This window comes from Diospyros lotus, chromosome 4 (assembly GCF_014633365.1).
Source record: "Diospyros lotus cultivar Yz01 chromosome 4, ASM1463336v1, whole genome shotgun sequence".
NCBI classification, from domain to species: Eukaryota; Viridiplantae; Streptophyta; class Magnoliopsida; order Ericales; family Ebenaceae; genus Diospyros; species Diospyros lotus.
The window spans coordinates 41,054,504-41,074,950 of record NC_068341.1 but is presented as its reverse complement, the minus strand read 5'-3'; the positions used below and the strand labels follow the sequence as shown (position 1 = coordinate 41,074,950).

General features: G+C 39.2%; 1 protein-coding gene across 1 annotated transcript in view; it reads right to left on the bottom strand.

Annotated features, from left to right (window-relative positions):
- Window positions 1–4,176: 4,176 nt before the first annotated feature.
- The window catches only part of LOC127800316 (disease resistance protein RUN1-like), a 68,119-nt gene continuing 51,848 nt past the window's right edge, over window positions 4,177–20,447 (bottom strand). Inside the window, exons 2-6 of the mRNA XM_052334863.1 lie at window positions 8,578–8,896; window positions 6,834–7,950; window positions 6,160–6,435; window positions 5,109–6,035; window positions 4,177–5,034 (exon numbers count right to left, since the gene is read on the bottom strand). Coding sequence (XP_052190823.1) covers window positions 4,306–5,034; window positions 5,109–6,035; window positions 6,160–6,435; window positions 6,834–7,950; window positions 8,578–8,896 — 3,368 coding nt within the window. The 3' untranslated portion in view covers window positions 4,177–4,305. The remainder of the gene's footprint in view (window positions 5,035–5,108; window positions 6,036–6,159; window positions 6,436–6,833; window positions 7,951–8,577; window positions 8,897–20,447) is intronic.

Here is a 20,447-nt window from a genome sequence, read left to right as displayed (position 1 = left end):
ATAAGTTTTGTAACTTTATGCAAGAATAAGGTAACTTTATTAGAATTTATCTTTGTTTGTTGTGAAATTATCAAAAAAATTTATGAATGCTATTTGTCTTTATTTGTTGATATGGATTAAACTAAAAAAATCATGGTTAAACCGAAACCGAATGGTTTGGTTATGATTTTAAATTTTTAAAACCAAATGGGTAATGGTTTGGTTTTGGTTTTAGTAATTTAAGTTTGGTTTGATTATGGTTTTGGCAAAAATCGAAATCAAACCGAACCATCGCCAACTCTACCAATTAGTAGTTGGTCGAATAAGGAAAAATATGACAAAAAAGAAAATTAGTAGCGGATAACATTGATAATATAAATTGGATTATTAGGCACTATTAGGGAGATAAATGGAGAAATACTACTAGTAATTGATACGGATATTAATTTATTGATAAAACCAATTTGGTAGAATTTATAGGAGAGATGAATCAATTGGTTTGAACTTCACTTCGACAATTTTAGAATCCCATTAATGACAACTTTTTGCCTATAATTTATTGTGTTTTGGAAGGTGACGCGTTTTGCCTATAACTTATTGTATTTTGGAAAGTGATGCGTTGATATCCAAAAGATGAGGAGAATATGGGAAACAAAAAAGAAAAGATAGTGGTCAATGGATTTGTTAATTTTTTCTTTATTTGTTAATTATACCCAATAAAGAAAAAACAAAGAAAAAAGAGTGATGGTGGGATAACACGAGAGTCATGTCATTCTAAAAATGTCACATAGACTTTCATGTCACTTAAATAACGGTGGAATTTAATGATATTAACTTAACGGATTAATACTGATTTTTTACTACTCATCAAATTGATTTGTTAATTAATTTTCAATTTAATCAGTGAGACTAATCGAGCAAAGTCAAATCTCATATATAATCATTTAAATTTTATTATTCAGCATATAATGGTATTGTTTATTAGTGCAATATACTAGAAAAGAAGATGCTTAATTATTAAAATATTTTATAATTTAAAAAAATATGCAATAGTATTATTCCTATAAATAAATTGATGAAAATATATTCTTATGAAATTTGATTAATAAGACAAGATTTTATAAACTATCTTTTTAGTGAGAAATTCAGCCTATTTTTCATACTTTTGATAAAACTTTTTATTTGAGCTTTTTGACTTCTGAGTTTTTTTTAAAAAAATTGTAGTTTCTCACATTAATAAACTCATTATTTAAAAAAAAAATTATACACTGACTAATAAAAATATTTATACCTTTAGGTTCAAACTTCACGATAAGTCATACCAAATAAAGCTTCACAAAAGTGGTCAATGAGTTCAGTGAACATGAGAGGGAGGATAATAGATTTAAAAAATTATTGAATATAATTATATTATTATGTTAAAATGATTGCGAGGCATGCTTTCCATACATCTGGCCCATAAAATAAATGAGGGTAGGAGCATAAAATTTGATTTAATCAAAACAATTAAATTAAATAGATTGAAAATATAGTATTTCACATCGAACGATAGAAATGACTGGATCAACTTATCCTAATTATGTTTACATGAATTTCTCAAGAGTCACCCATCCTTGAGCTATCTTAGCTCAAGCACGTTTAATCCGAAAGTTCTTTATCTATATTTAGTTCAAACAATATCTAATTGGTATTATTTTCTTTTTTATTATTCTCGATACATATATAATAACTTCTCTAGAATTCCTTCTTGGATCTGACCTTGGTCTCTCGAGTTATTACAGAAATTATTGATTTAGTTTGGTTTCAACTAAGAATTGATTTGGTTAGATTATTAAATTTAACAATTTCAATTGTTTTGTTTCGGTTCAAAATATAAAAATTAAAATAATTAAATTGATAAAATTTTTTTTTTTTTTTTTGTTTGCAGGTTTCATATTTGGCCCTTTCCATTTTTTTTTTTTGTGTTGATTCTTATGCTCTGGTTTTTATTTTTTATTTTTATTTTTTTGCTAGTGATGAGCTTTTTTCATGCATTTCTAATTAAAAAATCTAATATATCTTCTTTTTGAAAAAATTAATAACAATATACATACCAGCAAAAATATTTATACATTAAATGCTAAGGGTCAATAATGTCAACAGACGAATGACTCCCTTCATTTGTGGACATAAGCGTTACACCAAGTCGCCAAAACAAAGATATGAATGTTGTTTAATTGCGGATGTAGACGTTATATCAAACCGTAAAAACAAAAATATGGATACGGATGTAGGCATTATATTGAACCATAAAAATACAAAAATTCTTAAAACGTTTAAAATCCAAAACAGGAGGGCTTGAGAACGATTTAAAAATAAAAATACAAAAAACGCGAAAATAATCCAAAATCAGAAGCCTAGAAAAAGTGTGTGAATAATCTACCATAAAAAATGAAGGCAATTCACGACACAATCTACTCTTTCATTCGAGAAACTCAAATAAGACACTGGAGAGAAATTGTTATGTCATAAGTAAATGTCCGAAATGTCTTTTTAGAGTAAAATGCGTAAATTTTTTGTACATGGGGGTCCTATGCAATGTGTAAACTAGATAACTATGACATCCAAAAAATTTTATAGAAAGATAATCAATCATCCATGAAGAATTCTAATTCTATAAGAATTTCATAATATTAGGATAAATAATTATTCACAAGAAATTTCATTTGCAAAAGGGTAAGATAAACATCATCTATAAAAGATATATGTCATTTATGGCGATCCTAATTCCAATCATATTATGATTAATCAAGATAAGCGTTATCTATAATAATCTTAATCGTACGACACTTTGGATCACTTTGTATTTCTTTATAAAAAAATATGCAATTATTTCTGAAATGGTACGTATCTGATATTAGTTTCAATACAGTTTTTATTATCTTCAATGTCTGACTTAAACATTGAAGTGTTTGCATGGAGATCTCATCGCACCCTTTGATTGTTTTCTTATTTTTGTAAATTCAGACGACTTGACAACGACATTTACAATCAAATAAATATATATATCCATGCAACGACACTTTTTATTGTGAAACTTGAGATATGTTCTAATTTTGATATGCAGACGCTTTTGTAATATTTTCTTTTAATGTAATTATTATTTATAAAAAATAAATATGCAAGCAATCACTAACAAATATTCCATATAAAATAATATATAAAATTCTTTTATACTTGATGAAAAATTGTAGGACAAATTTGGTAGTTTTTCAGGTTTTTCGAAAAACTAATTAGTGATTTTATACAATATATTGTCAATTTGAGTTTATAAATAATGATAGAAGAAAAATGTTGTGAAATACACAAGAGATTGAATAGGTTTCAAACCATTTCATTCATAAGTAAAGCATAATCCAAATATATAATTCAACCCATGTGAGTTTTAATATCAAAATAATAATCCATAAATGAAAGAACCCAAATAATAAAGTGATCTAAATTTATAAATGAGTACATTTTTATATAACATAGCCCTAAGCTACTAAGAAACTTATTTTTGTTTAAGAAACTCCAAATATATATTTTTAAAAATATAAATATACATTAAAAATATATAATAGAAAATATAATTTTTAATCATACATATATTATATTTCATAAACTGCAATTACCAAATATGTGTACTAAAAATATAAATTATATGATGGGACTATTGTTATAATACCCGAGAGCCCAAGGTCTTAGGGTATTACAAAATAAACCAATTTTATTTTGTAAAATTATACTAACTTTTCTTAATAGAATTGAAAGAGTTGTCACACCATCATGTGACTAGAATTCACGTGATGGTCTAAAACCCCATAGTGACGAGAATTCAATCAACTATCTAGTTAATTATATATCTTTTTTTTTTTTTTTACAATGATTATAGATATTAATAATTAATAAGAAAATGTTAACTATTTCTCATTTATCATTAGTCAATAAAATTATTTTGATTTAAGTTTATATTTTATAAACTAAATTGAATGTTATAAATTGTTATTATTTTGTTTTATAAAATCTGATATTAAAATAATGTGAATTTAGTGATTGTTTAATTTATTTATGGAGTTAAATATTAATTTAAAATGTTAAAAAGATTGTACAATTATTATATTTTATTTGAAAATAAAGTGTATTAAATAAAACTTACAAATGATATAACAACACTCAAATCAATATAACTCACAAATTCATAAAAGCCAAAATGACCTCATAAAGGTTTGAAAACATATATAGATGAACAGGTAGTTCGACTTCCAACCTCCCATCAATCCACCAAATACCATACTGAATTTCTACCTAGAAATAAATATGACATCCTTCCCCGCCGTATCCTTCTTTCATTTTTGAATTTATTATATTTTCAAGTGAAATTTCTAATAACTCAGACTGAGAGTCCCTCCCTTGGACAACATCATCTCTCAATCTCTTAGGGTTCGATTGTTCTCTTGCGTCTGCCTTGTAGTCATGGTTATGACAACTTCTCTTTTTCGATACAACACCCTGTGTCCGTTCAGTTGACCCATACTCATCATCACAGTCGCTTAGTTGGATACTTGAATGTGGATCTGGCCATTCTTCATCATTCTCATATACCGCATGAACAGCGCATTTTACTGGGGCAATCACTTCAGGGTCTTTAGACCATTCTTCATCAACTCTAAAATAAAAGATGATCTCATTCTTCATCAATTCTTCATCCAAATAACCTCTTCTTTGAAATGGTATGTAATGCAAAAATAAGTAATAGGGCTGGAATTGGGAAATGTAAGTAGTGAATGTCATGCGTTTGACCTCATCATCATTCCACATCACGAAACATATCACATCGCATTCCGCATCGGCATCAATTGAAGGAGCCGTTGCTTCAAAAACAACACATATAACAAAACCATTGAGCCTTTGATACCGATCTGGCATTAACTGGATTCCAACATAATGCCCCATATTATTTTGATTGCTGAAACACTTTGGAATCTCTCTTCCAGGAACAGCAATATAACAATATCTGTCAGTAGGAACAACCTGCTACAACAAATAAAGACATCAGATCTAGAGAGAGAGAGAGAGAGAGAGAGAGAGAGAGAGAGAAAGAGATGTACCTTAAGAGAATTTCTGACAAGTTCAAAGGGGAGGCTGGGCCTATTCTTTATTAGTGTATGACAATTACTAAAATTGGCCGTCCCAAGCTTTCTAGGCAATATGGCCGGATCCGGGAATGTTTCTAATGATGTGCATCCACCTACATTAATGTATTTGATATTTATCGGGAGATAAGGCAACGTTTTAAGCTTCTTGCAATCCACCAATACAAGATGCATAAGCTCGTAAAGATCTCTGATGCTTGCTGGCAAACTAATAATGCTGCTACCACTAAGGTCTAAATCTACTAACAAGGATAAGGAGCCTAGGTCATCGGGTGTTGATGTTATTGGTCCCCTGCATTGACTTAAACCCAAACTCCTAAGATTCTTCAAGTGTATAATCGAGGATGGCAGTTGCTTAATGGCAGTACACTTAGCCCGAAGATTGCACAAACTCTCCAATCCTCCTATGTTCTCAGGCAACTTGCTAAGTTTTGAGCAGCCAGAAACATCCAAAGTTATAAGAAGTTTCAACCCACAAATGCGAAGACTTGTAAGTTCTTTGCAATCCTTCAGACTAATAAATATAAGATTGCTGAGATGTTCAACTGGCAGTTCCACCACACAAGTCCCATCCAACTCAAGATAAATTAAGCATTTCGTAGACGCTAAGACGTCAGAAACATTTTTGAGTTTTGAGCAACCAGAAAGATAAAGTCCTTCAAGGGATTTAAGCCAACAGCCCGTAGGAAGAACCTTAAGATGATTCAAGCCCTTCAAATTTAAGAACGCAAGCCCTTTGATGGCTTCAATGGATGAGATCTCAACAATGTTCGTACAACCTTCAAGAACCAATCTCTTAAGATTTGTTACATGTGTAAAATCTAGGTTCTTGGTTATGTACGGTGAAAAACTGAGGTCAACGTATTTCAACTCGTCTAGGCACTGTCATAAATATCATAAATATCAATAGACAAAATTTATTAGGATAAATAGGATTTCAATAACGCAAGCACATATAGTAAAAAAAAAAAAAAAAAATGGCAATAGGATTTACTTTTACTCATACCATTCTTCCATTCCAAGGTTGTTCCAGGCGGCTATTCGACATTTTTAGTGTGACAAGGCTGTCCGGTTGAAAATTTGATGGCAGAAATTTTAAAGGGTATCTGTGCCAATCAAGAAGGCGTAAATCATTGGAGAGGTAGTCGAGACCATTAGGAAGCTGAACATTACTAAGCTGAAGCAGTCGCAATTTGATCATCTTTGAAAACGTATCAGGACTCAAAGATATCTTTTTTGTTCCATAAGAATGCAAAATTATGGTCTCCACTGCTTCTGTCCCCTAACAAACAAGCGGTAAAAATAAGAAATCAAATCTTGACAAAACAGAAACACAACTTTTATCCTTAAACAAACAAAGTGAATGCTGTGGAAAATAATCTATTTAAATATGTTCCATTCTATTGGGAGAAGAAAAAATAATATTATACAAGTTCAAGATATATATTTCTACATACTAGTTTAAGTTTTGTGATTACATGATGATTCATAATTTAACAGGCAAAGATTTTGTTGGTCCAATTACATAATAAAGTTAGGCCATGCATGAGAAGATATTGTTGAGAGTAAAAATAAAAATGTAAAAAATAAAGATACCCCTCCCTGGACAAACCTAAGCTCTTAGATGAGAAGATAATTGACAAATTCAACACATTCTCAAATGAGAGCACTTGCACTTACGGTTTTTTTTGTGAGTGTGTGGTAGATGTCTTCGCACTTACACAACCTGCTTCTTCGACCAGGCTCATCTGGGGATTCTTCTTTAACAATATGCCATCCCATATCTTGTATCAGATCATGCATATCTATCATATTGTCTCTTATCGTTACAAGTGCCTTGTCTTTAAGAACACGTACTCCAATATTGGCCTGGAAACCACAAGCATTCAGTATATTCACAACTATGGAGTACTCCATGCTATACCATTTAAAGAAGCAGGCAATGTCAAGGAAAATTTTCTTCTCCTCACGCCCCAATCCGTCATAGCTTAATTTCAGCACTTTCTGAATATCTGGATGAGGCTCTTGTCTCAATCTACGGATTGCACTCTGCCATTCGTTTACCTCTCTGTCAATTAGAAAACAGCCCAAAACATTAAGAGCCAGTGGAACTCCCTTGGCGTAATCAACTGCACTTTTTATAAGATGCTCAAAACCTGGCGTTGGCTGGTTGTCCCAGAATGCTTTACAACAAAATAGCCTAGAAGCATCCTCATAATTTAGTCCCTCAACATTGTAGACATGACTTCTTCTTGGACCATATCTAGCAAGTAAATGATCGTTTCTGGTCGTTATTATAATTCTGCTTCCTGGACCAAACCAATCAAGTTTACCAGCGAGGCCATTCAGCTGATCTAAATGGTCTACATCATCCAGGACTACAAGAACCTTCTTATTCCCTATCGCGTTCCTTATTGCCCCAAGCCAATCAATATTTCTTATTTTTATATCACTGTCTGAGACCGAGTGGATATCAACAAGAAGAGATTTTTGCAATGACTCCAAGCCATGCTTCCCATCAGCAGCTTCTCTGACATTCGGAAGGTAGCAACTAGCTTGAAACCGAGTACGAATTTGGTGATAGACAGCCTTGGCAATAGTAGTCTTTCCTATACCTCCCATTCCATATATCCCTACTACACGTGGGTCATCCAAATCCAATCCCATTTCTAATTTTGACATCACTTCTGCTACACGAGGAAGCAATCCAACAACATCTTCAAGATCGTTTGAACCATTATATCCCAGTCTATTTAGAATATCAATGGCAATGTCTCGGATAAGCTTTGCTTCAGCCCTGCCCAGTAGATGAGTTTAAGAACTCAAAGACAGATTATAGTTAAGGTATTCTCAATCAAAATATAATGCCAGTAACCACAAAATATATGATTATATTTTCATCAAAATTTACACGGAGGCATCGGAGCTAGGTGACCCAGAAACATATTGATTGAGAAAAAATGTACCTAGACATAATCCAATTCTTTTGATTTAATTTTACTTTTATTTTTAGTTTTCTTTCTTCAACGTGAGATAATTGCAGCAGAAGTAACACATTATAATGAATTAATATTGAATATTAATATCCATGAAAGGTTCAACTAACAGCAATTAGGAAAGAATTGTCAAATTAAAAATGCTAAATCGGAAGGGACCCCTCTGTTTAGGGACCTGAAGCCTCTATAACAACCACCTGGTATTTAGATTCTATCTAGATCTAATAGGGGCCAAATGCAAAAGATCCATTTATAATTGAATTTCACTTAGATATTACCAAATCCAATATGGTATTAAGCTAAATTCATTAAATAATATAACTATTTTGATAATTTTTGGATTAAAATTTAACTATTTTAACAAGGAATTTAACTATTTTGACAATTTTTGGATTAAAGGTTTTGACTTGTTGAGGGGTAGTTATTACCTGTGTGTTTTTGAATCCCACCCACTAATACTGGCCACTTCCGTTAGAGCATTCCTCCATCTCTGCACCTCCTCTTCGCTGGAATCTCGCTCGTGTTGGGCGAATGCTTCTCCAACGCTCCCTGTTTGTTTCCGTAAATGCGAGGGATCAACTTTATAGAACACCGTCAAAACGGTGAGTGCCCCCTCCTCCTTGCACGCGAGGATCTTAACGAGTTCCTCCAAGCACCACTTGGAAGAAGCGTAATTCTCGGAGAAAACCACCACGGCAAACCTCGACTCTTCGATGGCTTTCAGGAGCGCTGGAGAAATCGATTCACCTCTCTGGAGACTCGGGTCATCCTTGAACGTGAAAATGACCTTCTCAAGCAGAACTGAATAGAGATGGTCGACGAAGCCGTCGCGGGTGTCTGCGCCTCTGAAGCTCAAAAAAACATCGTATTTCCAGGAACTAGACCCAGAAGGGAGAGAAGCTCCGTCCTGCTGCAATTGGGTGTTGGTGGAAGCCATTGATCTTCTCGGAAAACAACTGGCTTCTTTGTCTATGCGAAGCAACAGAGGCCAAAAGGAAGGAAATATATGGTGGAAGTCCGTGACATCCTGTGGACTATGGAGATCTCCTCGAAATTTCATTCAAGAAAGAGACCCAGAAGGGACTGGGAGAGAAGCTCCGTCCTGCAATTGGGTGGTGGTGGGCCCAGTCCGCGTGGTCCGTTCCAATTCGGTTGCGTGCAATGTGTGCTGTGGACTAAGCAGCATCCCCTATCTCCTCCAAATTTCGTTAAAACATTTGATTTAAGTTTATAAATATTTTAATAAACTTAAATGAATATTTTAATAAAATTTCATCAAAATATCTTCTCGAAAGTTCATTCAAAAAGACATATAAAATAAGAACATGACGAAATCAACCCAATTTTGGTTTCACATTATAATCACAAGCAGCATAGCAAAAGTCTTTAAAATATTACGGTTGCGTGCAATGTCCGCTGTTGACGAGCAGAAGTCTTTAAAAGTCTTTTCAAATTCTGTCAATGGCAAAAAGGACGCCAGTTCAGTTCAGTGTGGTGGCGGTGGGCCCTTGCGGTTCCAATACGTTCGCGAGCAACGTGCGCTGTCGACTAGCGAGCAGCATGGCTTTAAAATATTCAGTGAATGTACCACGAAAGTATAAACGCGGTGGGCACCAGTCCGCGAGGTCCAACCACCCGGCCCTTCCGGTTCCAAAACGTTTGCGTGCAATGTGCACTGTGAACTAGCAGCGATGGAAATCTTCTCGAAATTTCATTTAAAATATTTAAATTAATTACATTAAACTTATAGATATTAATACAGATAAATAGATAAACTTATAAATTACAATTATATTCTTCGTATCAAACAACAACTCACTGTTAATAAATTAAGTATATCACCTATTATTGTTATATGCTATTCCCGGATCATCCCCTTTTAGACCAGGCTCAGCCCAATGAACCGACCCAATCACCCAGAGCCCGAAAGATCCTAAAGACCTCGTCAGATGAAATTCATACACCACCAAAGCCCGAAGCTCGTAGAGCAAGCACCTTGCGAGCTCTTGATAAAACCCCTCGTGAGCTCTCGACGATCGATTAACGGGCTCGCTATAAAACCCTCAGTTCGCTGTATCATCCAGGTCGCTGGCCTAAAGCCATCAACTCGCATAAAGTGGCAAAGCTGCTGAGAAAGTCAGAGGAAGGGCCCATTCACTTTATCTACAACAACCCATGCCCCTCGTAATGAGGATTCCACTCCCGGTTTTGTACAGACGATAAGGGCTGTTTGTCCCCCATTATACAATCATTGTATTTTTATATGTTATCTAAATTGTAAAAGCCCCTTAGTATAAATAAGAATCATAGACATCATGAAGGGGGGAGAGAATAATAAGATACCGCCATTCTGAAAGAATAATAATCAGAGTGCGGTCGTGGAGTAGACATCGTTCTGGCCGAACCACTTAAAAACTTCGGTGCTGACTCACGTTTGGAATCTTGGTTTTCCTTTATTCATCTTGGTATTTTTGCATTTATTTACCGCGGCCCAAAACGAATCACGGTCGGCTGAAATTGACCGTCAACATTTTGGCGCTAGAGAAAGGGGGCCGCTCTGATCAATAGCCATGGCCAGAGGAAGGAATACTCGAAGTTCCGAGGCGGCGATCGACCCACCTGAAAATCATCGCGATTGACTGCGAGACTTTCCACCAAATTGAGGACCCGTTGCCTCGACAGCGGATATCCCTTTACCACCGCCAGCTGGAGACTCCACCGGCATACCGCCGCGATTCCCTGCCCAACCTACTGTTCAAATCGATGGAACAGGAACGATCCGGGACTGGTAGCAGCGCCAGGAAGCTTTGGAGAATACAGTAATGCAGCTCGCTGACGCGGTCAGAATTTTGGCCCAAGCTTAAGCACGGGCCGCCCACGGTCCACCGGCGTCGCCTCGTAGGGTCCGTCAACCTTGGAAGGAAAGACCGCCGCCTGCAGAAGAGGATATCGGGGATAACTATCCATCCCCAAATCACCACTCCCCAGTCTGAGTGAAAAGCAGGTGATCGCAGGTCCAGCAATCAGCAGGCCCGGACTCAACCGTGGAGGAACTATATCAAAGGGTGCGACAGTTGGAAGAACGACAGGGAGTCCGCAGTCAGAGTAATGGTCGTGGGGATAGGACGCCGTTCACAAGAGAGATTGAGCTCGAACCCCTCCCCCGGAGATTTAAGGTCCCAAGCATGCCACAATATAACGAGGACAGTGACCCCTATGATTACCTGGATGCGTACAACATGCAAATGGATTTGCAGACGGCCAACTCGCTGGTCAAATGTCGCGCCTTCCCGGCAATATTGGGTGACATTCCCTGCGCTTGGTTCAGGAGTCTCCCGCCATGCAGCATCAACAGCTAGGAGGAGTGCCAGCAGAGGTTCCTCAACCAATACAGGGCTTTGAGGAGGGAGCTCGCACCGCCTTGTCACCTCGCCACGGTATTCCAGAAAGCAAACGAATCGCTGAGGGATTCCATCGCCAAGTTCAGACGCGAGGTGAGCAACGTCGAGGATCCCACCGATGAAAGCATCCTAACGGCGATCTTCGCCGGCCTCCAAAAAGACAGAAAGCTCTATGAGAGCATCTACAGGACCCCGGTTAAAGACTTGGGGGAATTCTATGAACGAGCTTCCAAGGAGATCCGATGGGAAGACGCCTTTGGGTCAAAGAAACCCGTCGGGTCGAGAGAAGAAGTCAGGGGCTCCAACCAGAATAAGAAAAGGCATAACGGAGACACCGGAAGGGAATCTCGAGGAAAGCGCTCAAACAGTGAAGTGTTCAAGCGAGCTCAGAAGGCGGGGGGAGGTGAACGACCTCGTACATTGCAGTGCTTTGACAGCTACTATGTCTTGTCCGACCCCCAAGAAAGGATCTTCGCCATGGAAAGGAACAAATAGGAGTTCGGGAAACCCAACCCGTTGAGAACTCCAAACAAATTCCGAAATAAGGAAAAATTTTGCGCGTACCACAACGAGGCGGGTCACAACACATCCGAATGCTGGGCCTTGAGAGATGCCATTGAAGATCTGATAAGAAGAGGTCGCTTGAAAGATTACGTGGTGCGACCCACCAATCAACCAAGTCAGCCACCGGCACAACAGCTGCCCCTCTCCCAAGACGACCATTCACCGGCTGTACGAACTATCTACACGATTCACGGTGGACCTCACCTCGCGAGGTCCTCCCACAAATCCCGCGACAAGTACGTACGTGAAGCTAACCACGTCTTGCTGGCGAGGTCGAACGAACAGTCAATTCCCGCGAAGAGATCTAGGGGTGGCCCAACCCTGGAGAACATGATTTTCTCGGAAGAAGAGGCCATGGACATCCATTGGCCGCATAACGATGCGCTCGTTATCCGGGCCCAGATCGAAAACTCCGAAGTGCGAAGGATAATGGTGGATACGGGCAGCTCGGTAAATATAATGTACAGAGCGTGCTTCGATTAGATGGGTTTGGGCCCAGAACAGTTGAGCTCGTCCCCAGATCCGCTTTATGGATTCACGGGGGACGCAGTGATCCCAGTCGGTCGAATCAGCCTTTCCTTCACCATCGGGGATGCAAATCGCCAGGCCACTACTTTGGCAAAGTTCCTAATCATTGACTGCCCTTCAGCATACAACGTCGTACTCAGAAGACCGGCAATGAACGACCTGGATCTAGTCACTTCGACCAAGACGCTCACAGTGAAATTCTGGACCCCCAATGGAGTAGGATGTGTATGGGGGGAACAGCACCTCACAAGACGTTGTTATGAAGACGCCCTGAAAATAGGAGCAAAAGGAAAGAAAGTGAATGTCATCGCGAAAGATGGTCAACGACTGACCAGCCAAAGGAAGGCAAATCACGACCTGGATCCCCGCGAGGTCGCCTGCGACAAACCCACCGGTCCCACGGAAGAGCTTGAAGATATTTCAGTCTGCGAGAAAAGAGTCTAACCCCCGAGGTAAAATCCCAACTTACAAATTTCCTTAAAGCTAACCTTGATATATTCGCATGGAACCACGAGGATATGGTGAGAATCGCCCCAGAAGTCATGTCGCACAGGCTCAACGTAGATCTGAGCTACAGGCCAGTGCATTAGAAGATGAGGCCAATGACTCCGGAGCGTTATGCCGCTCTTAAAGAAGAAGTGGACAAACTCTTGGCAAACAATTTCATCAAGGAGGCCCACTATCCGGTCTGGGTGGCCAACCCAGTCCTGGTAAAAAAGAAAAATGGGAAATGGAGGACCTGCATCGACTTCACCGACTTGAACAAGGCCTGTTCTAATGACAGTTTTCCTCTCCCCATAATCGATCAGCTCGTGGACGCAATGGCTGGCCACCGCCTCCTCAGTTTCATGGATACCTATTCAGACTACAACCAGATCCCCATGAACCCTGTCGACCAAGAGCACACCTCTTTCATTATCGACCGGGAACTTTATTGTTATAAGGTTATGCCTTTTAAACTAAAGAATGCTGGCACGACCTACCAAAGGCTGGTCAATGCGATGTTCGAGACTCTGATAGGAAGAACCATGGAAGTATACGTTGACGATATGCTGGTAAAATCCGAGCATGTAACGGACCACGTCTTCGATCTGGGAGAAATGTTCAGAATCCTCATGAGCTATCAGATGAAGCTCAACCCGATCAAGTGTGCCTTTGGGGTAGCCTCCGGAAAATTTCTCTGGTTCATGGTAAACAACAGAGGCATTGAAGCCAACCTGGACAAAATAAAGGCTTTGCTCGACATGAGATCGCCCGAAAGGAAGAAGGAGGTACAAAGCCTCAATGGGCAGGTCACGGCTTTGAGCCATTTCATTTCAAAGGCGACTGACAAGTGTGCCCCGTTCTTTGAGCTTCTAAAAAAGGAGAAAGACTTCAGGTGGATAGAAGAATGCGAGTTCGCATTCCAGCAACTGAAAGAGTACATGGGACGGGCCCCACTACTCGTCAAACCTAAGGAGGGAGAGAAATTGACCTTGTACTTGGGAGTATCCCAACAGGCTCTCAGTGCGGCCTCGTTCGGGGGGAAGAAGGGGTGCAACACCCCATTTATTATGTCTCCAAAAGCTTGATTGATGCAGAAACAAGGTACGCACCAATCGAAAAATTAGCTTACTGTCTAATAATGGCATCAAGGAAGCTGCGACCTTATTTTCATCTCATGAAATCGAAGTCTTGACCAAGTACCTGCTGAAGCAAATCTTGTAAAAGCCAGATGCCTCGGGTCGCTTACTAAAATGGTCAATTGAGCTCGCTCAGTTTGACATAAAGTACAAACCGAGGACGGCAATAAAGGGACAAGCGTTGGCAGACTTCATTGCCGAGTTCACTGGACCAATTAACAAAGAAGCAGAGAACTTGAAAGAACCATCCTGGGAATTATAGGTGGACGGATCAGCAAGTGAATAGGGAGCAGGAGCCGGGGTTATGCTAATAAGCCCCAAGGGTCACAAAATCCTCTGCGCCTTAAGGTTCGGGTTCTCGGCCACCAATAATGAATCCGAATATGAGGCCATATTGGTAGGGCTCCGCTTGGCAAAGAAAATACGAGTTGAATTCTTGGAGATCTTCAGTGACTCTCATCTGGTTGTCAACCAAGTACGGGGAGAATACCAGGCCAGAGACACAAAGATGGTGGCATACTTATAGAAGGTACGCGAACTCTTAGCCACTTTCGAAAAATATGAAATACACCAAATCCCCCGTTCCCAGAATTCTCATGCGGACGCGTTAGCTCGCCTAGCAACTACCCGGGATGCAGAATTCTCGGGAGACATACCTATCGATTTTTTGGCCACCCCTAGCACAGAACAACGAGCTAAAACGCTAGTGATCATGGCGCCCCAAAACTCGTGGATGATTCCCATTCTGGAGTACCTGCAAGATAGGAAACTGCCGGAAGACAAGTTAGAGGCACGTCGTTTGCTAGCTCAAGCAGATCGATATTGCATCTATGATGACAGATTGTACAGGAAGGGGTTCTCAGCCCCGCTCCTGAGGTGCATCGACGACATCGACTGCCAGACTGTGCTAAAAGAAATTCATGCAGGTCACTGCGGTAATCATGCGGGGGCACTTTTGCTGGCACAAAAAGCCCTCCGACAAGGGTTTTATTGGCCCACCGTAAAGCAAGATGCCATAGAGACGGTCAAGAAATGCGAGAAGTGCCAAAGGTTCACCAAGGTTTCGCGAGCTCCGCCAGCTTACCTGCAGCAAATGAGCAGCCTGTGACCCTTTGCCATTTGGGGCATGGATCTAATCGGGCCTCTCCCAATGGCTCGTGGAGGGTGCAAGCATGCTATAGTGGCAGTTGACTATTTCACCAAATGGGCAGAGGCCAAAGAGCTCACACAGATCACCAGTGCGAATGCACAAGCGTTTACATGGAATAACATAATCTGTAGGTTCGGAGTACCACAGCAAATAATAATAGACAACGGAACCCAATTCACCAGCGAGCAATTCATCCAATTCTGCGAGTCAATGGGGATCCGAAAAAGTTTTACCGCCGTTGATCACCCCCAGGCCAATGGGCAGGTTGAAGCTGTCAACAAAATAATCAAGCAGACCCTGAAAACAAAGCTTGAAGCTAGAAAGGGGGCCTGGGCGGATGAACTGCAAACAGTGCTATGGGCCTATCGAACAATCGCTCGAAGCAGCACTGGAGAAACCCCATTCTCAATGGTGTATGGGTCGGAGGCTATGATCCCCGCTGATAATGAAGTGGCCAGACATCGAAGGGCCACCTTCAGCTTAGATCGCAATGACGAGCTACTAGCAGCTAATCTAGACCTACTCGAGGAATCGAGAGATATAGTTCGCGTAAGGGTCGCCATTTATCAACAAAGGGTGGTAAGATATTACAACAGGAAGGTCTGAATCCGACGTTACAACGTCGGAGACTCAGTACTGCGCCTAGTACTCCCAGGAGCTCGGGCAACAAGCGATGGCACCCTAGGCCCTAACTAGGAAGGCCCATTTATCATAAAGGAAAATCTAAAAAACGGAGCATATCATTTGGCAAACATTGACGGTCTTCCTCTCCCACGAGCTTGGAACGCGGAACACCTTCGTCCTTACTTCAAATAAATGTAATTGTTCTTGCCTATGTTTCGTCTTTTTATTACGAATAACCTTCATGATTCTGGTTAGAATTTATGAGCTTCCATTACACTTTATTCTTATTGGTATTCGATTGAATACCCCCGAAATGAGGGGTTGAGAAGCCATGATTTGCGAGCTGGGCCCTAAGTAACCTAGCCACTACGTTACGGTTTACGGCTTAACTGAGCATTCACCTTAGTCCCCCCTCAGATCGTGGTGGGCAAGCTGAGAACCATTCATCTTGACTTAATGTCATGGTTTGGAGCCTACTGAGCCACCACTTCCACAAGTAACTCCGAGCCTGGGTTCACTAGCCGAGGTCCTTTTATCTTGGCTTAAGCCATGGTCTGCGACCTACCTGGGTGTTCCCTCTCGGTTCAATTAAAACTTGTAGAAGCCGCTGAGTGTTAGTTGAGGCCGTAACGCGACCTACCTGGACACATATCTTGGCCACGCAGGTCAATGAAATAACCAGCCACGATATATTAGCTGGGGTCGCCCTATAATCCGCCTGAACGTATAACTTGGCGGTACAAGTTGAATCTTCACTAACTGGGGTCTTTTTTATTTTAGCTTAAAGCCATGGTCAGTGACCTACCTGAGTGTTCACTCCCAATTTGTTAAAACTTGCCAAAAAGCCTCAATATGCTAATCGAGGCTTTTGCTTAAATATCCTAGCAATCTCATATCCTAGCAAATTTTGCATATTCGATCGTGTCAGCTGAGGTCCGTCCCAATTTTCCTAGATAAGACTATTTGAGACCTACCGAACATGCGAGCTGCTCAGCCACTATATGTTAGCTGAGATCGCAAGGCAATTTGCCTTTACATACATCTCGGTCAGATTCCCGTTATTTTGTCAAGACATGCTGAAAAGGGGTTTCCTGGAAATTGCCTAAGTGTAAGTGTTCGCGTTAATTATTACAACTATCATCGACAAGCTAGTTCGAGCACATTAGCTTGCGAGCTTGGAAAACTCTGAATCCATCTAGACCTATGTTCGGACGATTTATACTCAAGTTGTATTCTTGAAGGTTTCTTCTGAGTCAATCTTCAAATATACGGAAGTTTGCTGAAAGTTATTTTCAAGTCACATCATGAAGAATAATTTAAAGCAAAGTACACAAATACAGAAAGTGCTCATTTTCATTGAATAAGACTCGTATTACAAAAAAAAAAATAAAAAATGAGGAAGGTAAAAACAAAAATATATATGGAAGCCCTAGCTGGAGGAGGCGGTTGCATTGACGGGATGGGCCTCGGCGGGCTGGGGGATGTCGGTAGATTAAGCCGGCAGAGCATCGGCAGCTCCGGTAGGACGAGCCTCGGTAGCCTCGGAAGGCGGTTCCTCAACAGCCTTACCAAGCTGAGCCTCAACGGCCCCAGATTGCTCAGCCTCAGCAGCCGGTGTCGCGACCTCCGATGAATCAAGCGGGGTAGTGGTTTTGGCATCCTCGGCAGCCTCGGTCGTGTACCGTTTCACCTCTTCGACAGGTATCGGACTTGACTTCTTTGCATACCAAGTCCATCCGTGCCCCCACCTCTGCCTTGATATCATCAATAGTCTTTTTGGCGATCTCCTCGCACCGGACGGCCCGTTCGTCAGCCAACTTTCGCTCCACCTCAGTCGCCTTCAACTTGTCCTGAGCCTCCCGCAGACGTTCTTTAGTTTTATTCAGCTCGTCGGAGAGCTTTGAATTAGCAACCTCCCACTTATTCTTCGAACGACGCAGTTCCTCGTCGAGGTCCTTATACTTCCGTGCCGCCTCCCTCAGGCGAGCCTCAGAGCCCTCAACCTCCTTCCGGGATGAAAGTAACTCGGTCTCCAAAGACTTCTTCTCCCCCTCGAGCTTTGCAAAATCAGCCTGGAAGGATGTATTCACCGCTTCTAATTGCGCATCAAAATCCAAGTGGTGCTGCTTCAGCTTCATCGAGGCAAGGGAAAGCTGTAGGAAAGGTGGGGATTAGCTCAAAAAAAAAAAAATGTAATTGTTATGGGGTAACTTACCACCAAGCTATGACGAGCGATGTACTCGTAGAGAACGGGTCCTTTCAGCCTCGAGTCGTCCAGGGGTTTCGAGGCCGAGCTTAGGAGGGTAGGGATAGAGTCCAAGAGGGGCCCGACGAAGACCCCTCCCGGCAGGTCCTCTAAGGCTGGCTCCTCTTCGGGAACCCTAGCCTTTTTCCTCCTGTCGTCCTCCTGCTGCGAAGACTGGTCAGGTCTCCTTTTCGAGCCTGCTGATTAGTGGTTAATTTTGTAAAAAATTTGTTATAATTATACCCTTATTTCGATCTAAAAAATGGCTTAAATTAGATATTAATATATATTTTATGGTTATATATAAGTTTAAATGGAAAAATGAATTAAATGAAATTCTAAAGTAAAATTTAAAAATAATAATAATAATAATAATATATAAATATATATAATACATCATTATATGGGTGCATGTAATATACATATAATATAATCTAATATATATATGTGCCATGTGTAATACATATATATAATATATTAATAACATTAAATTATTTTTTTTTAGGTATGAAAAATTCAAGTCCATGAAGAATTCAAGTCCATGAAGAAATCAAGTCCATGAAGAAATTAAAGTCCATGAAGAATTAAAGTCCATGAAGAAATCAAACCCACGAAGAAATCAAGCCCATGAAGAATTAAGGCCCAATTTGAGCAACCCATGGAAGATATTATTTGGAGAAGGCCCAATGATTATTTTTAATCCTAATGAAGATTAAAAAAACCAATTTATAGAAATCTATTTTTATTTTTTATGTGAGAGCTTTATTAGGTGTGTTTTTTAGCTAAAATCCATTTAACTTTATGAGTGCTTTATTAGGTGTGTATTTTAGCTAAAATTCATTTAATATTAGGTGTGTATTATAGCTAAAATCCATTTAACTTTAAGTGTGTGAGTGCCCATTAGATATAATTATGTCTAATTGAATAATTGAAATTGTGTGATTTGTATTGCATCTTGTGGTCTATAAATAGCTCACTTGATTGCATTTGTAAGTGTGATTATTATTCTTGAATCAAAGTTTAGTTATTTCCTTAGAATTCTCTCTTTGAGAATTGCTTTTGTTCTCTCTCATTTTCTTTAAGTATTTTCTCTTGTGATCTTACTTCCTTCATTTCTTCTTTTAAATTCTTATGTCATTTATTATTACTTTATTATTCACCGCCTAAATGGAAGGTTAGTTTATGCCTTTAAATTTCTGTAATTTTCATTTTTGTCATTTAATTGTTCACCGCCTAAATGGACGGTTAGTTTATGCCTTTAAATTCTTGCAATTTTAATTCTTGTATTTTAATTATCTACCGCCTAAATGGCCGGTTAGTTTCTTCTATTTTAATTCCTGTCATTTAAATTCTGTTATTTAAATTATGTCATTTAAATTCCTGTCAATTAATTTAATGGAGATGAGTAGCTAAATCTAATCTTGGGTTAAGGCAAGGACAGTATCCAACGCCAATGATTCCCAAAGAAAGCTACGCTTTAAATGAGTAACATTAGTTTAAACTTCAATATGAGTGTGTTTTGATTATTGAAAAATCACTAGGTTTGGATTGGAGCGTAAGCCTAACTTAGAGCTTTCATGTCATGCATGAGAGTTACTAGAACTGGAAACGCTATCATACCCAAACCCGGATGATTAATTTAGTTGTTTTGTGTATTAATTGTAATTAAATTTATGGTAGTTTCTTAAATTAGAATCCCGCATATCATGTATGGGAATTGCTTAAACTAGAGCTATCATTATCTTTAATTGCATTTAATAACAAATCCTCATATCTGAAATTAAATTAATGTTGCTAATCTTTTATGCTAAAATTTGGGAATCAACGGGTTGGCACTGAAATTGTCTTAACTCAAGTACTATCCAATTTCATATTCTCACGTTCAGTATTTATTTCAACTTCTGTCTTGTTTTATTTTCTAGTATTTGTTATCTAAAAAACCATAAAAAATCATGTTATCCATCCATCTAAATGCGTGTGTGTGTGTGTGACATTCTTTTTCTTTTGCCATAAATAAATCTCTCAGTGGACGACCTGGACTTATCCAGAAAGTATAAATTTAAACTTGGACTACAACTGCACTCGTACACTGACGAGTATAAACCTCTCGCCTAAATAAATAAAAAAAATATAAAATTTTTATTGTGTTTTGTTTTGTGTTTTA